At 35.9% G+C, this 17,101-nt stretch overlaps 1 protein-coding gene, 1 long non-coding RNA gene and 1 pseudogene across 3 annotated transcripts; all 3 read right to left on the reverse strand.

Annotated features, from left to right (window-relative positions):
- Nucleotides 1–650: 650 nt before the first annotated feature.
- Nucleotides 651–5,710, reverse strand: LOC107785414 (GDSL lipase-like). 2 transcript variants are annotated; one of them, XM_075218875.1, is made up of 6 exons: nt 5,120–5,710; nt 3,507–3,641; nt 2,929–3,050; nt 2,028–2,252; nt 1,605–1,872; nt 651–1,263 (listed from the first exon to the last, which is right to left on the reverse strand). In XM_075218875.1, the coding sequence occupies exons 1-6, from the start codon at nt 5,235–5,237 to the stop codon at nt 1,022–1,024; spliced, it is 1,110 nt and encodes a 369-aa protein (XP_075074976.1). In that variant the 5' UTR covers nt 5,238–5,710; the 3' UTR covers nt 651–1,021. The 2 variants fall into 2 exon arrangements, with proteins under 2 accessions (XP_075074976.1, XP_016462205.1); XM_016606719.2 differs by having other exon boundaries at nt 3,507–5,710.
- A 664-nt stretch (nt 5,711–6,374) lies between these two features.
- LOC107775399 (GDSL lipase-like) lies at nt 6,375–12,826 on the reverse strand (annotated as a pseudogene).
- A 628-nt stretch (nt 12,827–13,454) lies between these two features.
- LOC142162624 (uncharacterized) lies at nt 13,455–15,077 on the reverse strand. Its single transcript, XR_012693846.1, has 2 exons — nt 14,153–15,077; nt 13,455–13,837 (listed from the first exon to the last, which is right to left on the reverse strand). It is a non-coding gene; the product is annotated as an uncharacterized LOC142162624 (long non-coding RNA).
- Nucleotides 15,078–17,101: the final 2,024 nt, after the last annotated feature.

Genomic DNA, 17,101 nt, shown 5'->3' on the forward strand with positions numbered 1-17,101 from the left:
AATTTACTTGCAGAAGTTTCCTTTGTGTATGGATATTTCTGCTCTCTAGCAAGGTAGGATCGAATGGTACCGAAAGCAACACGGTTGATAATTCTCCAATCTTCTTCTCCAATAACATCTGGTTTCTTTTCTTCAATGGCCAGATCTAGCCCTTGTTGAAAAAGGACATCTAGAACCTCGCCTTGCCACATCCCAAAATGTCCGGACCCGTCAAAAATTTCTACCGCAAATTTCGCATTTGACACAATTCTTGTCATAAGCGAAGATGCCAATGATGACGTATTGTTGACACTTGATGTAGATTCTTCTTGTTTATTGTCTCCCATATTTGACACAAATATTATTTAATAACTGACGACACAAATCAAGATTATTTCCTTTCTGATGTAGAAGATCAGACTAAGCTGCAACTACAGAGCATACTCAGACAGAACCTTGACTCAGTTACCAAGATAAATCTTTTCTAATGTGGAAGATCAGACTATGCTGCAACCACAGAGCATACTTAGACAGTACCTTGGCTCTGATACCAATTGTTGCGGAAGCCAAATGTATATAGTGTGAATAAGTCACAACTACTATACCAAAAATTATGACAGCCACCAAATAATAAATAAGACAATAAAACAACAATAAAGGGAACACCAGAATTTACGAGGTTCGGCTAATTTTGCCTACTCCTCGGACACAACCAATATTTTATTTCACTCCAAAAATACAAGTGAAATAATACTAAAGAGAGAAGATACAAATGCCTTAAACAGATGAGAAGGCAAATGAGAGGTGTATTTAAATCCTAAACATTAAGCCTTCTTTTATAGGGGAAAAGTTTCCCACCAACTCCTTAACCCACCGATGTGGGATGGAAATTTGACATAATTCAACATAATCTAATATGAGTTAAAATATAATTTTTTATATAAAATTTAATACATAAATGACTAAAGTAACTTTCAACTAATTTCTCAACTTTGTTCAAGTACGAAGGACTGAGATATGAAGTCATCTTGCCACCATCACGTTATGTTGAAAGTTCAAAAAAGGATTTTAGATTGTAAGGTGCAACGACATCTGTTGTTCCGTTCCACAGTAATTCAGCGTATTGTTCGTAGGCCAGCTCAGTCGGGTGAACAGAATCGAAAAACAAGTAATCTTTCACGTTCTTACATAACTCGTACTCTTTTACGTGCCTCTTGCCTCCACAACTAAAAATCCCTCGAAATGGACCCGACCCACAACAAGCCGTCTTTGATGTCTTAAAACCTAATCACAATAAAAAATAGCAAGTATATTAAGATTAAGGAAACATTCTTTGGTAATAATCTAACATTTTACTTTGCATTTTCTCTATATAGTTTGTGTAATTGCATTTTGTTACGAGCATTATACCAACGTGTCATTCAAACTATTAAGTTTCAAGAATCACATTCTATTTTGTGAGCAAAGCCATGAAATTTCTGACAGTGCAAACACCGAATGGAAAAGACGGATAAAGAAACAACCTATGATACTTCTTGTTATAGGTTGTTATTCTTATATAAATCAACAGTGCAGAATATATAATCGAACACAAATGTACTTGATTTTGATGAGATAGAACATACCATATTTTGTCGGATTATCAATGCTTTCAGCAAATACATTGAAGAAGTTGAATATTGTAAACTTAAATCCAGGCAATTGCTTCTCCAGTTGTTTGAGCATTTTTGGGAGAGCTGAATTATACATTTTCGCCGAGTTTGTGATCTCCTCCTCTATGCAATTGCCATTCTTAACTCCCTTTTGAACATTAAGCGCCCTAATTATAGGGACACAACCTAAGGGAGCCGCAGTAAACATGACAAATTTTCTCCCTCCTTTCTTGTAAATTCCCTATAGCATTAAGTTAAAGAAAGTACAAAGAATTATTCTAGCTGCTCTCTAGCCATGAGTATAGAAAATCAATGTAAAGGGAATACTCCAACTCTCCCAAAAATAAAATTAAATCTAATACCAAAAAGATTAGGTTGAATCTATGAGTTCAATACCTTCAAAACAGATGTCAAATTGCCCATAATCATCTGTAGATATTCCCTCTCAGGATATGGAATAGGCGAATTTGCTAAAACAGGAATCAAAAAATCATTATTGCCAGTGCTAAGTATATATACAGCACTGGAGATGATTCGTTTGGACTCTGTTGCCCCGACCTTCTTCTTCAACAATTTTGCCACTTTTTTAAAATGTTTCAACTGTGTTTTAAGATCTATTACCTGTCAAACCGACTCAATATTATGTTTCAGAGATATATAGACAAGTCTTAGTAATACTAATTTATTTTGCTAATTACAAGCGACTTGCACATACGAAATAGAAGGAACTAAAGTTAGACTTTGAGCTAGTTTGATGAATGCGAAGTATAGAATTTTGAAATCTTACACGACTTTAAGTGAAAATAATTCGGCATGCTATTTAAGGTTAAAATTTATTTATTTATTATAAGCATGGTCAAATGAGAATAGGCTGGGAGAAATATATCATAAACACTTTTCAAAAGCTTTGAAAGATTTTCCTACTCTAAATTTAGTGAGAGCTTATAGGAAACCAATCATATAAAAAAACATCTATCGTACACATATATTGATATAACTATTCAAACAAGAATTACACAACAACAACAACAACAACAACAACCCAGTATAATCCCACTTAGTGGGGTCTGGGGAGGGTAGTGTGTACGCAGACCTTACCCCTACCCTAGGGTAGAGAGACTGTTTCCAAATAGACCCCCGACATCCTTCCCTCCAAGAACTTCCCACCTTGCTCTTGGGGAGACTCGAACTCACAACCTCTCGGTTGGAAGTGGGGGTTGCTTACCATCAGAGCAACCCAGCTTACCGTCAAACAAGAATTACATGGAAGTAATTAGTCAAAGGAAATGTCACTTACAAAGCCACGTAGGGTTTCGACCAAAACACCAGAACCGCCTGATGCAAAGTTTACCCCATGAACAAAATGTTGCTTGCCAATTTGGAAATATGATGGAATCAATGGCAATTTAGCATATTCAGCTGAAAATATGACCAAAAATCAAAGTCTAATTACCACTTATCTCCATAGCAAAATAATTCTTGCAGGTGCATTGCAATCAAATTTTGTAAGATGACTGTACAATCCATCTAAGTAGTGGATCTCCCTTTTGTAATTTGCGGAAAGTTACTTAACTTCTTCTCACAAAACCAGATAAAAGATAATAGCCGTGCAAGTTGAGAGCTGTCAGCATAAAAGTAGTATATTTTGCTCCCACAACCTCAGGGTTGGAGGTGGGGGTGCTTACCACTTGAACAACTCTCTCTTGTCAATATAATGATCATAAATCCTCTAAAAACTAGGGATACATAAGATAAGTACATGAACCATTAACGATCCTTAGAGAGCAGGGGGTGCATCAATTAAAGAATTTAAGTGAAATGGAATAGGTACAATGATTCATATAGCAATTGACCAAACTAACGACATAAATTTACCGATAAAATCAGGAATGAGACGTCCATCAGAGAACCTTCCAGTAGGGTGCTTGAAGAATGATTCTCCATATGGCCGAAAATTTGCTTGGAAGTCAGTAATGGTATTGATGTAGTTATTATTCCCAGGATCGAACACTGAATCACCAAACACGAAGAGGGCAGCTTGAGATTTTTCATGACTGCCAATAGAGACAATTGGGCTAGTAAAACAAGCAATCAAAACAAAGATGCAGAGCCCGCAGTAGTGAAACAAGCTTGAGCTCAAAGCCATTAGAGTACTTGAACAAGTTTCTGAACGACCAATAGCTTGGAGATGAGTTTGGTTTATAATTGCATTGAAATGGAAATACATTCTAAATATATACTAGTTTGGTACCACTTTGTGTAAGACTACTTTCTATAGAAAGAGTGTTGGCTGGCTGAAGTCGATGTCATAAAACTCATTTTTTTAATGAATATTATTGAGTTACGAACAGTTCCATTTTCATTTAATAAATGTTTGCGTGAGGCATTTCCCAGACCATTTCTTTCAACATTTTCCATTGTAAAGTAAAGTGTGGCAGCAGCCAGATATTAGTAAGAAACAAAAGGAAGATGGAGGAGGTGATAGAATTTAGAGTAAGTCATCGGTTCAAATCCACCCCATGGGAGACCAAAGGAACAAAAACAATAGAGATGACTCATTCACTTTCTTCAATTTAATGATCTGACTTTGTAATAAATAGGGATCCTTATTTAAAAATATACATCGACTTTATGAGTCTGAATTAGTACAATGCCCTCTCCCTAACTTAAACAAAGCAAGAAGGGAATAAGTCTGAATTATTTTGGTCCCTACCTCCCCCCCCCCCCATCCCTGATGCAAAAGTACTGACTATGCTTGCTATCTCCAGATACATTCAGCTTTTCAAGGTCCAATAATGGTGCAATGGCTGACTACAGAGAAACAAAGCTGACTACATAAGAACAAAGTAAAAGAACAGACAAAGAGGGGAAGTTTTATGTATCTTACAATAACTTTCCCTAATCAAAAGGACATTCTTTCATATATCCTTCTCCAATTGCATATACAAATGAAAAGTAGATATTATGATTCCAACTAATTTCTGATTTTTAGTTTAGTAATGAAAGACTGAGGTCTGAAGTCATTTCATCAAAACTAAAGATTGACATTCTTCATAAATTGAACAAAAAAAGAACAGTAAAAATAGTAGACATTAAGCTCTTTAACATAAATGTTTTACATTTTATTCTTCTTTCCTTTAGTAGGCATTAACAACGTGATTCCTCCGGTGACACCATCACGTTATGTTGAAAGTTCAAAAAAGGATTTTAAGTTATAAGGGGCTACGACATCTGGATTTCCATTCCACAGTAATTCAGCGTAATATTGGTAGGTCAGCTCAGTGGGATGATAAGAGTCGAAAAACAAGTAATCTTTCACATTTTCACATAACTCGTACTGTTTTACCTGCCTCTTGCCTCCACAACTGAAAATCTCTTGATATGGAATCATTATTTTAAGATACATAAACAAGCAAGAACTTCCAACCTATATTGATTTAACTATCAAATTCAAACAAGAAATACACATAGGTCAAAGGAAATCTTACTTAAAAAGCGACGATTGGTTTCATTCGAAACGCCAGAACCGGCTGATGCAAAGCTATGTTGCTCGGACTCTTCGAAAATGTGGCAGGATACGTGTCGGATCCTCCAATAGTAGTGCATTTTTGAAGGATCCGACACGGGTGCGGCTACATTTTGTAGAGTCCGCGCAACATAGATGCAAAGTTTACCCCATGAACAAAATGTTGCTTTGCCAATTTGAAAATACAGTGGAATCAATGGCAATTTAGCATATTCAGCTGCAAATTAATACGATAAAAAATCGAAGTCTCCTCATCACCTCATGTCTCCATATAATATAGCAAAACAACCCTTGTGAGTAGAACGGAAATGATTCATATACATAGCTGATGCCAACTATTTTTATGCACTGATTCAAAAATATTTCTAAACACTTTACGAACAATTGACAAATCGCCATTAAATTGTACCGATGAAATCAGAGATAAGACGTCCATCACAGAACCTGCCGGTAGGGTACTTGAAGAATGATTTTCCATATGGCCACCAATTTACTCGGAATTGAGTAATGGTATTGATATAGTTATTATTCCCAGGATCGAACAGTGAATCACCGAACACGTAAAGGGCAGCTTGGTGTCTTTCAGAATTGCTACTACACACAATTGGGTAAGTAAAACATGCAACCAAAACAAATATGCAGAGGTGAAACAAGCTTGAGCTCAAAGCTATTGGTATAATTGAAACAGTTTTTGAAAAACCAGTTGGAGAGTTTTGTGTATATTCAGATTTACAAACTTAATTTCGTCGTTTCTTTATAGGATGATTTCTTGCTTAAGAACCTCTTTGAACATTGACAGAAAAATAGAGACATGTAGAAGGTAGAATGTCTTAGTCTTATCCAACTAAATTTCCTCATAATATTTGAAAAGAAGAGATTAACCTATATTTCTCATTCTTTGACTAAACTTGTGAATTCAAATTTAGAGTTTGGTTCATTCAGATTTTCCTTATCTTGTCTATCAACCAAAATGAAAACTAAAACCCATTGTTTGACGAGTGAGGTTTGCTGTAGTGGTAGAGCACCTCCACCGCAGGTTGGGGGATTGAGCATATTGAGCTATTTCCACAGAGTCATATGTTGGTGGAAACCGGGAACTGATGTAAGCTAAGAGTCCATCAAACTATATAGAGATCCTGGTTCTATATCAGTTCCCATAGTACACAGCAGTGAGTAAAGATCATAACGATATTTACGTGGAAAACTCCAAGCTCACATGATTAAAAACCACGACCTACACTAGTAGGATTTCAATTTCACTAACTGAGCAAACTTTAGATTACAACCTATTACAATCTAGGAATTAAACTCTTAATCCCTCACTTTTTTACAATAAATATATTGTAAGCCTCTTTGTAATAACTCTATTACAAAGCTACACACTTGACTAATTCTAGTCAAAACAACCACAATGATAATGGTTTAAAAGATGTCCTATGAATGTTTCTTAAAAGCTGTATAGGAATTACAATTTAATAATACAAAACAAAGACACAACAATACTAAAGGATACATGATATAATCAATGTTGGGATTTGTTCTGTTGCTGCTTTGTTCTTCAGTGCCTCAGAGGAATTAAGTGCGGCTGCACATTTGAGAGAATCCAATCTTTAGGTTTTGCAAGTGTGTGTTGAAATCCCTTACCTTGTGTTGATAATATATAAGTGAGGTCATCAAAGATGATGCAAAGGAATGTTCGGTACACAACACGCTTCAACAGTGCCAGCATTCTTGGCACCACCTATACTTAGACCAACCCTAAGAAATAGATAGTGTTTATGAGCATACCTTTAGTAGATCGTTCCAGAGACCACCACTGACTGTATATCCACCATCGGCATAGAAATGTTCTGGACTTACTTCTTGACTGATGCTTTGCAGTGGTACGGTAAAGCCAAGTTCTAGCAATCAGTCAATTCACAAGTCACCTCATAACAGCAGTCTGTTCTCTGGAACATCATTTTTCCTATTGAATATCTTGGAAACTTGTGTCTGATTTTTTCAAGTGAAACAACTCCATGGGGCAGTACTTCAGAACAATGAGACCCATTTATAATTTACAAGAGGAGCATGCTTTCTAGAATCTAAACTACTGACAATGAATTCTGAGAAACAAGACATCCTGTAGGGAGTGTTTCCCCTTTAATGGGCCTTACGCGGTGAGAATCCGGATTAGTCGGGGACCTAATGCGGGTACCGGACACCAGTGTTATCAAAGGCGAAAAGCGCAAAAAAGCCCTAAGGTCCGTTGGAGCTTTAAGCGCAAATAAAGCGTGGGCTTTAATGAAAAAAAGGCGCAACTGGAGAAAAAGTAAAAATATGTATATGTAGTCCAAGACCAATAATTATAAGCATGAATAGGGATGGCAAAATGGTTCAAAGAAAATAGTTAACCACCCATATTATCCTTTAAAAAATGGGTTGGATAATGAACTATTTAAAAATGGGTCAAATATGGATAAGAACCATATTATCCATTTAGAAAATGGATAACCAATGGGTCTAACTTTTACATTTGTAAAACCTCAAAGTGGGGGTTCCTCAAGTTAGGGAGACTAAGAATTCTCCAAAAAGTGATCATATGCAAGAAGTCATGGATAATATGGTTACCCATATTATCCGCCGGTTAACCCGTTTTTTATCCGTATTAAATATGGGTCGGGTCGGATAATTTATTCGTTTTTTCATTACCCGTTTTCGACCCGAACCATATCTGACCCAACCCGCCCGTTTGCCACTCCTAAGCATGAATAACAAATATATGGACAAAAAAATTGAAAAAAAATTACGATGAAGTGATATATCAATTGTTTAGTGTCGTCTTTTCAGGATTACACTCATTGGCAAGGAAAAGTATGCCTTAGAGCCTTGATGCGGCACTAAAGCGCCCGCAAAGCGAGGTGAAGCGCTCAACATGTTTTGAGCCTCGCTTTAGAGCTTAAGCGCGCTTTAAGCACGCCTTTGACACCACTGCCGGATACCAGGAGAGAAACCAAAAAGAGAAAAATAACAAGAGAAGCAAGACAACAAAGATCTCAAGCTATGCTCATTTCCTGTTTAAAGGATTGTTTTCAGAGACAAGCAGATACTAATTCAAATGCCAATGTCCGCACAAACAATGGAATTACTCTGAAGCTGCATTTGCAAAAACATAGTATCGGGTTTTAAGAAATCAAACAATCACCCAAACATGTTTTTTGTTTTCTTTAAACATAAAGGAAGGCAGGAAAGGGTTGTTTTTGTTCATGTTCTTTTTCTTCAACTCTTTTTGGAACTATAGTTTTAGCAGAGGATATTAGATGATGCCTGATGCAGATGTACTGGGTATGCTTGCCATCTCTGGGCACGTTCATCTTTTCAAGGTCCAATGATGGAGCAATGCCAGACTACAGAGAAAGAAAGCTGACCGTAGAAGAACAACGCAAGAGACACAGAAAAAAGGGGAAGGTTTATTAATCCCAATCACTTCCCTAATAAAAAGGACATTCTTTTACAAATCCTTATCCATTGATATATAGAACTCAAATGTACATTGCATAATTCCAACTAATTCCCGACTTTTTGTTCAATCATGAAGACTGAGATATGACGGCATCTCCTCAAATCTGAAGATTGAGTCTTCCTAAATTGAACAGAAAAGGAACGGAAGAACAAGGTAGAGATCTAGCTCTTTTAGCATCAAATTTCACATTCCTTTTTGCTTCTATCCTTTAATATGAATTAAAGAAACAATCCCAGCAATGCCACCATCAGGTTATGTTGAAAGTTCAATAAAAGATTTTAGGTTGTAAGGTGCAACAACATCTGGAGTTCCATTCCAGAGTAATTCGGCGTGTTGTTGGTAGGCCAGCTCAGTGGGATGAAATGAGTCGAAAAACAAGTAATCTTTTACGTTTTTACATAGCTCATACTTTTTTACCTGCCTCTTACCTCCACAACTATAATTCCCTCGAAATGGACCAGTCCCACAACAAGCCGTCTTTGATGTCTTAAAACCTAAACAAAAGCAAAATTGTAAGTAAACTAAGGAAACATTCTTTAGATGATAATTAAACATTTTACTTTGTACTTCCTTTACATTGTCAGTATCATCGCATTGTGATATGAGCATTGCATCAACATATGATTTAACCGATTAAGATATAAAACCCACATTCTATTCTATGAGCAGGGCAATAAAATTTCTGACAAAGTGCAAACATGGGATGGAAAAGACAGTAAAGAAAAAACCTATACTACTTATTACCATATTTGCTATGCTGCAGAAAATAGAAACAAAACTAAAGAGAGGTGATTTTGAGTTTGATGAGATAAAACATACCATATTTTGTTGGATTATCAATGCTTTCTGCAAATACTTTGAACAAGTTGAATAATGTATACTTTAAGTCCAGGCGATTGCTTCTTCAGTTGCTTGAGAATTCCTGGGAGAGCCAAATTATGCATTTTCACCAAGTTTGTGACCTCCTCTATGAAATCGCCATTCTTAACTCCTCTTTGAGCATTAAGAGCCCTAATATAAGGGAGACAACCTATGGGAACCATATTAAGTAGGGCAAATTTTCTCCCTCCCTCCCTGTAAATTCCCTGTTGCATTAATTTAAGAAAGTGCAACGAATTAGTCTAGCTACTCTCTAGACAATACTCAACCTAGAGCATGAAAACAAACTCAAATTTGGCAAACAAAAGAATTTAACACAGAAGTTTTAATTTGTCATTATTTCACAGAAAAAGAAAACAACAATATATGAATTCATCCCAAATAAATTACAAATTTTGATTTGCTTTGGTCAAAGCCATTCGTATCATTAAAATATACACTTTTCTAAAATGGACGAAAAAATGAAAACACTCATCACTTAGCAAATACTTCCCAGTCTCAAATAGATAAATTGTAAAATTAACTCCAAAGAATGACGAAAATTTTAGGTTGAATCAACGAGTTCATTACCTTCAAAACAGATGTCAAATTGCCCATAATCATCTGAAGATATTCTCTCTCAGGATATGGAATAGTCGAATTTGTTAAGAGAGGAGCCAAATAATCATTATTGCCAATGCTAAAAATATATACAGCACTGGAGAGGATTTGTTTGGATTCCGTTTCTCCCACCTTCTTCAATATTTCCACCACATTTTTGAAATATTTCAACTGTGTTTTGAGATCTATAACCTGTCAAATGGAACCAATATTTTAGAGATAAACAAGTCCTGGTAATAGTAAGTAACTTGCAGAATTTGACATAGAAGGAATTATGGTTATTTAACAATCTTCTTATCAAATAAGTTACGTAAGAATCTTATCCTGAACACAAAATAGCATGCAGAGTATTATACAAATAGACTTGAGCCTGTTTGATGAATGCAAAGTATAAAACGTTGAAATGCTACACAAAGTCAAACTTTAAGTAAAAATATTTGGCAAGTGATTGAAAATTAAAATTTATTTCTTATACAACATTAACTAAGAATGTTAGTTTTACAAATGAGAATAAACTCTTTTTCACCATCAAGCAGTTAAGTATCCATACGTGTGATTGAGAAAAAAAACTTAAACTTGCACCTCTTAGTAGATCAGACTAGTAAAGACCTTTTACTTGTTTAACAGTAGAGAAACTTATCACATTACAACTTACAAGTTCATTTGTAATAATTCGACACATGACAGACACTTTTGGAAGGTAAAAAGTTTGTAGTGTTATTGCGTTTGGACCACTTGGAGAAGTTTTCGGTAGATGTATTCCTGAGAAGAAGTTTCAAAGACGAGTTTGGAAGTTGTAATTCTAATGTTCTGTGAGTATATATGAGGTTCCTCAAGAAGTTTCTTTGAGAAGGCACTTTCAACAAATTCTTCAATAAACTTTGCATGGTCAAACAGGAATAGGTGGGAAGGATAGGAAAAACACTTTTCAAAAGCCTTGAAAGATTTTCTTTCTATTACTTTAATAAGAGCTTATATGAAACCAATTAAATCGAAGACTTCCACCCTAAATTGATTTAATTATCAATTTCAAACATGGATTACATAGAACTAATTCAAAGGAATCGTCACTTACAAATAAAACTAAAGCAAAAAAGGAAATGTCACTTACAAAACCACGATGGGTTTCGGCCAAGCAACCAGCAGAGCCTGATGCAAAGTTCACCCCATGAACGAAGTGTTGCTTGCCAATGTGAAAGTATGATGGAATCAATGGCAAATTAGCATATTCAGCTGCAAATATACAATCAATATTCAAAGTTCCATCACCTCATGCCTCCGTAGCCAAATAATTCTCGTAGGCACATTGCAATCAAAGTTTTTAAGATGACTATAGAATATCTATCTAAAGGGTGGATCTCCCGTTTATATGTGGAAAGTCACCTAACTTCCTTTCGCATAACATAGTTGATCATAAACCTGATAAGAAAATAGCAACTCATTTCGTGTACCAATGTGAGAACTGAATTTATACACAACAACAACAGCATCGCTACTATAATCTCACAAGTGGGGTCTGGGGAAGATAGTGTATACACATACCTTAACCCTACCTTACTACCTTACGCAGGTAAAGAGGCTGTTTCTGTTAGACCCTCGGCTCAAGGAAAGCAAAATCACAACAGTTTAAACAGAAATACAAACTGAATGGATAAACACGATCCATATGCTTACGCCAACTATTTTAGAAACATATTAATTGATTAACTAGTCCTTTGTCGAAATTAGGTTATTCAATGCAAAGTTAATTAATTTAACCAATTAGCAATTTGTGGAAGTTAGGTTGTTTCCCATAATTGGCTGAAAGTTACAGTATTTTCCATTAAAACACTCGCAGAATATTTGTTCAAAAGACTTATCAAATAATTGACCAAAACGCCATATAAAAATATGAAATTACCGATAAAATCAGGGATAAGGCGTCCATCACAGAACCTGCCGGTAGGGTATTTGAAGTATGATTCTCCATATGGCCGCCAATTTGCTTGGAATTCAGTGGTGGTATTGATGTAGTTATTATTCCCAGGATCAAACAGTGAATCGCCGAACACGAAGAGGGCAGCTTGAGGTCTGCTAATACACACAATTGGGCAAGTAAAACATGCAACCAAAACAAATATGCACAAGTAAAACAAGCCTGAAATTAAAGCCATTGGAGTACATAAACAAGTAAACCACTTGAAGATATTAGTGGGGTGCAGAATGAATTACACTGTTAATTCAAAACTGTTGGCTGGGTGAATTATTGGCATAAAAATTCATTTTTTTAATTCTGAAAATGATTGAGTTGAGGACTTTCCAGTTTGTCATTTTTCGAGACTACATTTTTCGCAGCAGCCAAAATAAGAAAGTCAAAAGAAGAGGAAGTAGGAGATAGAATTTTAGGAAGGCTTTGCCCAAATAGAGGCAGATTCAAAATTTAAAATATGTGAGTTTTATCCCCTAACATTACTATTGTATTTTTAAAGTTACCAATTAATATTTACTACTTTATTTATTATATTTTTAGTGAATTTTTACACATAATTTACTATTTATTACTATAATTTTATCATATTTTTACACATAATTTATGCTTCAAAACTCAATATCAGTCACTGCATCCGCCTCTCGTCGAAGGGGTGCTCAAGATATACGTATACAAAGCTTGTGTTACTATTGTTGGATAAGTAAGCAAGAAGAATATATTGACCGTACAGGCATTTCCCCTTCTTTCATCACCATTAAAAGCGCTTTGTCCCGCCTATCAGAAAGGCCCCCACCCATCTCTCTGACTTCGGAGAGCCGCTAAATAATGAGGTTCGGCATCTGCTTGAGCAGGAAGAAGAAAGGTTTGATCCGCTCGGTTTAGATAATTTTCATGGGCTAATAAGACGGTGTCTAGAATGGCAGCCAACTATCTTTCCGTAGGGATTATCATTTCCTGTCTGGCTCTCAAAGACTCCGGAATACAACCACCAAAGTATGTGGTGCAGCGGATGAGCTGCTCTTCCTTTAATCAGACGTTCTGGGTATGAAAAAATCCTTGGTAGGGAGCGCTCCTCCTCAAATGAAGCCCTCAGCGGCGCGAATCTGGATATAGTCGGGTACCAATGCAGGTATCAAATACCAAGTGAAAAACCAAAAAAAAAAAGTAATTTCGGAACACTATAATCAAAATATAACTTGGCACTTGAAACACCATTTGAACAAGAGCAATGTTGGGATATTTCTTTTTGAGATTCTTACAACTTGTCATTACAGGGAACATCTTTGGTGTTTGAATTAATTGAACACCAACTACAACTTTGAAACTACTTATTCTAGCAAAATACACTAATGGCAAATCCCGATTTAAATTTCAGTAAGATACTAGTTCAATTGGAATAAATACACCTCTTACCAGAGTTAAATCAAAACATTAAGCACATTGGAAAACATCAAATTTCACAATGTTTATTCTTCCCATAGTAGGAATTAACAAAACAATCCCAGCAATGCCACCATCACCTTATGTTGAAAGTTCAAAAAAGGATTTTAAGTTATAAGGTGCAATGACATCTAGAGTTCCATTCCACATTAATTCAGCGTATCGTTGGTAGGCCAGCTCAGTGGGATGATAATAGTCGAAAAACAAGTTTTCTTTCACATTTTCACATAACTCGTATAGCTGCCTCTTGCCTCCACAGCTGAAACAACCCCTCTCTGATGTCTTAAAACCTAACCAAAACAAATTCGTTGTTTAATTAAAAAGACTAACGAACCATTGTTTATGTAATAATTAAACAGTACTTTACTTTGTATTTTCTCTACATAATATAATTGCATTTTGATATGAGCATTATTGCATCAATGGGGTCATTGCAGGCACTGAATGCAAAAGATAGATAAAGAAACAACTATATATATATATAGAGAGAGAGAGTATTCTATTCTTGTCATACTAACAATGTTTACATATTAAATCAAAAGTGCACAAAATAGAATTTAATATAAAGAGACCTGACTTTGAGTTCGATAAGATAAAACATTTACCATATTTTGTTTGATTAGCAAAGCTTTCTGCAAATACATTGAAGAAGTTGAATAATGTATACTTAAATCCAGGCAATTGCTTCTCTAGTTGTTTCGAGCATTTCTGGGAGAGCCAAATTATGCATTTCCGCCAATTATACTTAAAATTAAACCAGCTGGGAAGTTTGGTTTATAATATGCATGGAATTGGAAATACACACACAAAAGCATATATATGCGGCCCCCTAAACTTTTTTGGATTTTTCTTTTAGACATTCTTATCTAAGCTATATTCCAATCGAACACTTACACCAACCCAAATTTGTACCAATTAGATATTTTTTTGACAACCAGCAAAAAAACAAAGATAGTACAATAACACTAGCGAATAACATGGAAAAATATCGAATTTAGTAAGGACATATGGTAGGTGGTATGGCGGTGTTTGTTGGGAGGTGGCCGAAAATTGATGGGTGGCCGTAATTCTGTGGATGGCTCCATTCGGGAAATGGAATAATAAAGTTTTGGTAGATTCATTCGAAAATTGACTCTCAGCTCTTCTTCTTTACTTCGAGATCCAACTATGAATTCCCTTTAGATTTTTGTTAACCTTGCCGGGAAAAATGGAGTTTTGCCGATTTTTTTTGAAACCCAGATCTGATTTTCCTTTTCCAATGAGCTACTTTGATTTCCTTTTTTTCTTTTTCTTTTTCTTTTTTTAACTGGGAGAGAGCAAGAGAATTGGTTTGGGGTTAAAGTGCAATTGGTGTTTTTTTCAGTGAAGATAGTGGCGACAACGATAGTGGTGGTGGAGAATGATGGTGGATGGTGATAGGTAGATAGAACGAAGGAGAAGAGATATTAAAATGCCTAAATTAATATATCACACATCGCCTATTATAGGTGTATTACATTCATCTTGCCATGTCAGCGAAAAGTATTTAAATGGTATAAATCTAAATTGGATGAAGTATTCAATTGGAACATGACTTAAATAAGGTGTCTAAAAGAAAATCCAAATAAATTTAGGGCCACATATGATTTTTGCCATATATATGTATCCGGACTGTTAGCTAAGGAAGAAGAAGAAAAAGATAGAATTGAGTTGTATAATTTTAAAATGATTTACAAAATTCATACCCTTAATTCATTTTCTTTTCTTCGTATTTCTTAAAGAATGATTTCTTGCTTAAGAACCTCTATTGAATATTGACAGAAAAGTAGAGACACGTAGGAGGTAGAATTTCTAGTTAATCTATACCTAAATTGTAACGATCTGATCGGTCGTTTTGAGAGTAATAGCCCTGATTTCTTATTTTTTGCTTCCCCCGTATCTGTTTCTGCCTATGTGACTTGCCAGGAGATTTTGTTTTTGGTTTCGGAGTGTTTTGAGACACTTAGTCCCTAAAACGGAAGCTTAAGTTTTAGGATTTTGATCATAGTCGGAACTGTATGAAGATGACTCTAAAATGGAATTTCATTGGTTCCGTTAGCTCTGTTGGGTGATTTTGGACTTAGGGGCGTATCTGGATTGTGTTTTGGAGGACTACAGCTGATTTAGGCTTGAAATGTCAAAAGTTGAATTTTTGGAGATTTTGACCGGTAGTGAACTTTTTGATATCGGGGTCGGATTGAATTTCCAAAATTTGGAATAGGTTCGTAGTGTCATTTATGATTTGTGTGAAAAATTTGAGGTCAATCAGACATGGTTTGATAGGTTTCGGCATCGATGATAGAAATTTAAAGTTTCAAGTTCATTAAGTTTGTATTGGAGGGTGATTCGTATTTTTATTGTTGTTTGACGTGTTATGAGGGCTCGACTAAGTTTGTATATATGGTGTTTTAGGACTTGTTAGTATGTTTAGTTGAGGTCCCGGGGACCTCAGGTGTGTTTTGGATGCTTAACAGATTGAAATTTGGACGTATGCAATTGCTGAAGTTCTCTGGTTTCTGGTGTTTTCGCACCTGCGGTGGGGAGACCGCAGGTGTGGGATCGTACATGCGAAAGGTGTAGCACAGAAGCGGAGTTGGATGGGAGATCAAGGGTCGCATATGCGAGGTAATATTTTGTATCTGCGATGCCCGCAGATGCGCATAAGGAGCGCAGGTGCGAAGAGAGAGCGCATAAGCGAACCAGGTTCCACAAACGCGCACTCGTAGGTGCGGCCCCTTTATCGCAGATACGAATCCAACACTTTAAGTCATTTCCGCACCAGCGAGGGAAATTTCGCAGGTGCGGCGTCGGAGGTGCGATTATAGGCCCGCAGATGCGAAATCGCTAGGTAGAAAAAGTGCTAGTTCGAGGGTTTTTCCCCATTTTCAATTTTGGGACTTTGAGAGCTCTGATTAAGGAGATAATTCAGAGAGAACTTTGAGGTAATGATTCTTGACTCATTTTTGGTTGTATTCCATTAATCTATAGTTAGTTTCATTTTCATCATTAAATTAAGGAATTTGGATGGGAAATTTGGGGAAAAAGGTTAGAAGTTCTTCAACTAAGATTTTAGGTTTTGATTGACATTTTGATATCAGATTGGGATAATTTTGGTACAAGTGAACTCGTGAGAGGATGCGTGTTCATATTTTATGACTTTTACCTGATTCTGAGATGTGGGCCCGGGGAGACCTTTTAGGGCGATTTTTGATTTTTTTATTAAAGTCTTGATTTTCTTAATTAAATTAGTCTATTATTGTTGTATTTATGATATGTAATTGCTTTTGGCTAGATTGGGGTCATTCAAAGTCGGATATTCATGGAAAAGGCATTATTCTCGATTGATTGAGCTTGGTTTGAGGTAAGTGGCTAGCCTAACCTTGTGTGGGGGAACTCCCCTTAGAATTTGATACTGTTGTGATATCTGAGCAAAGTGTACGTGAAGTGATGGGTGCGTACACGGGCTATTTGTTGTAAAACTCTGTTTTTATTGAGTAAATAACTGTTTCATTTTAATTGAGTTATACTAGCATGTG

This window comes from Nicotiana tabacum, chromosome 8 (genome assembly GCF_000715075.1).
Source record: "Nicotiana tabacum cultivar K326 chromosome 8, ASM71507v2, whole genome shotgun sequence".
Taxonomy (NCBI): Eukaryota; Viridiplantae; Streptophyta; class Magnoliopsida; order Solanales; family Solanaceae; genus Nicotiana; species Nicotiana tabacum.

Bases quoted from the DNA above. Each gene is read 5' to 3' on its own strand.
- LOC107785414 (XM_016606719.2), bottom strand. From the start codon at position 3,858: ATGTATTTCCATTTCAATGCAATTATAAACCAAACTCATCTCCAAGCT. The intron at 3,051-3,506 runs GTAAATTTATGT...TCATATTTTCAG, and splicing joins TCTCATTCCTGATTTTATCG to CTGAATATGCTAAATTGCCA. The intron at 2,253-2,928 runs GTAAGTGACATT...TCGGTTTGACAG, and splicing joins TCGAAACCCTACGTGGCTTT to GTAATAGATCTTAAAACACA.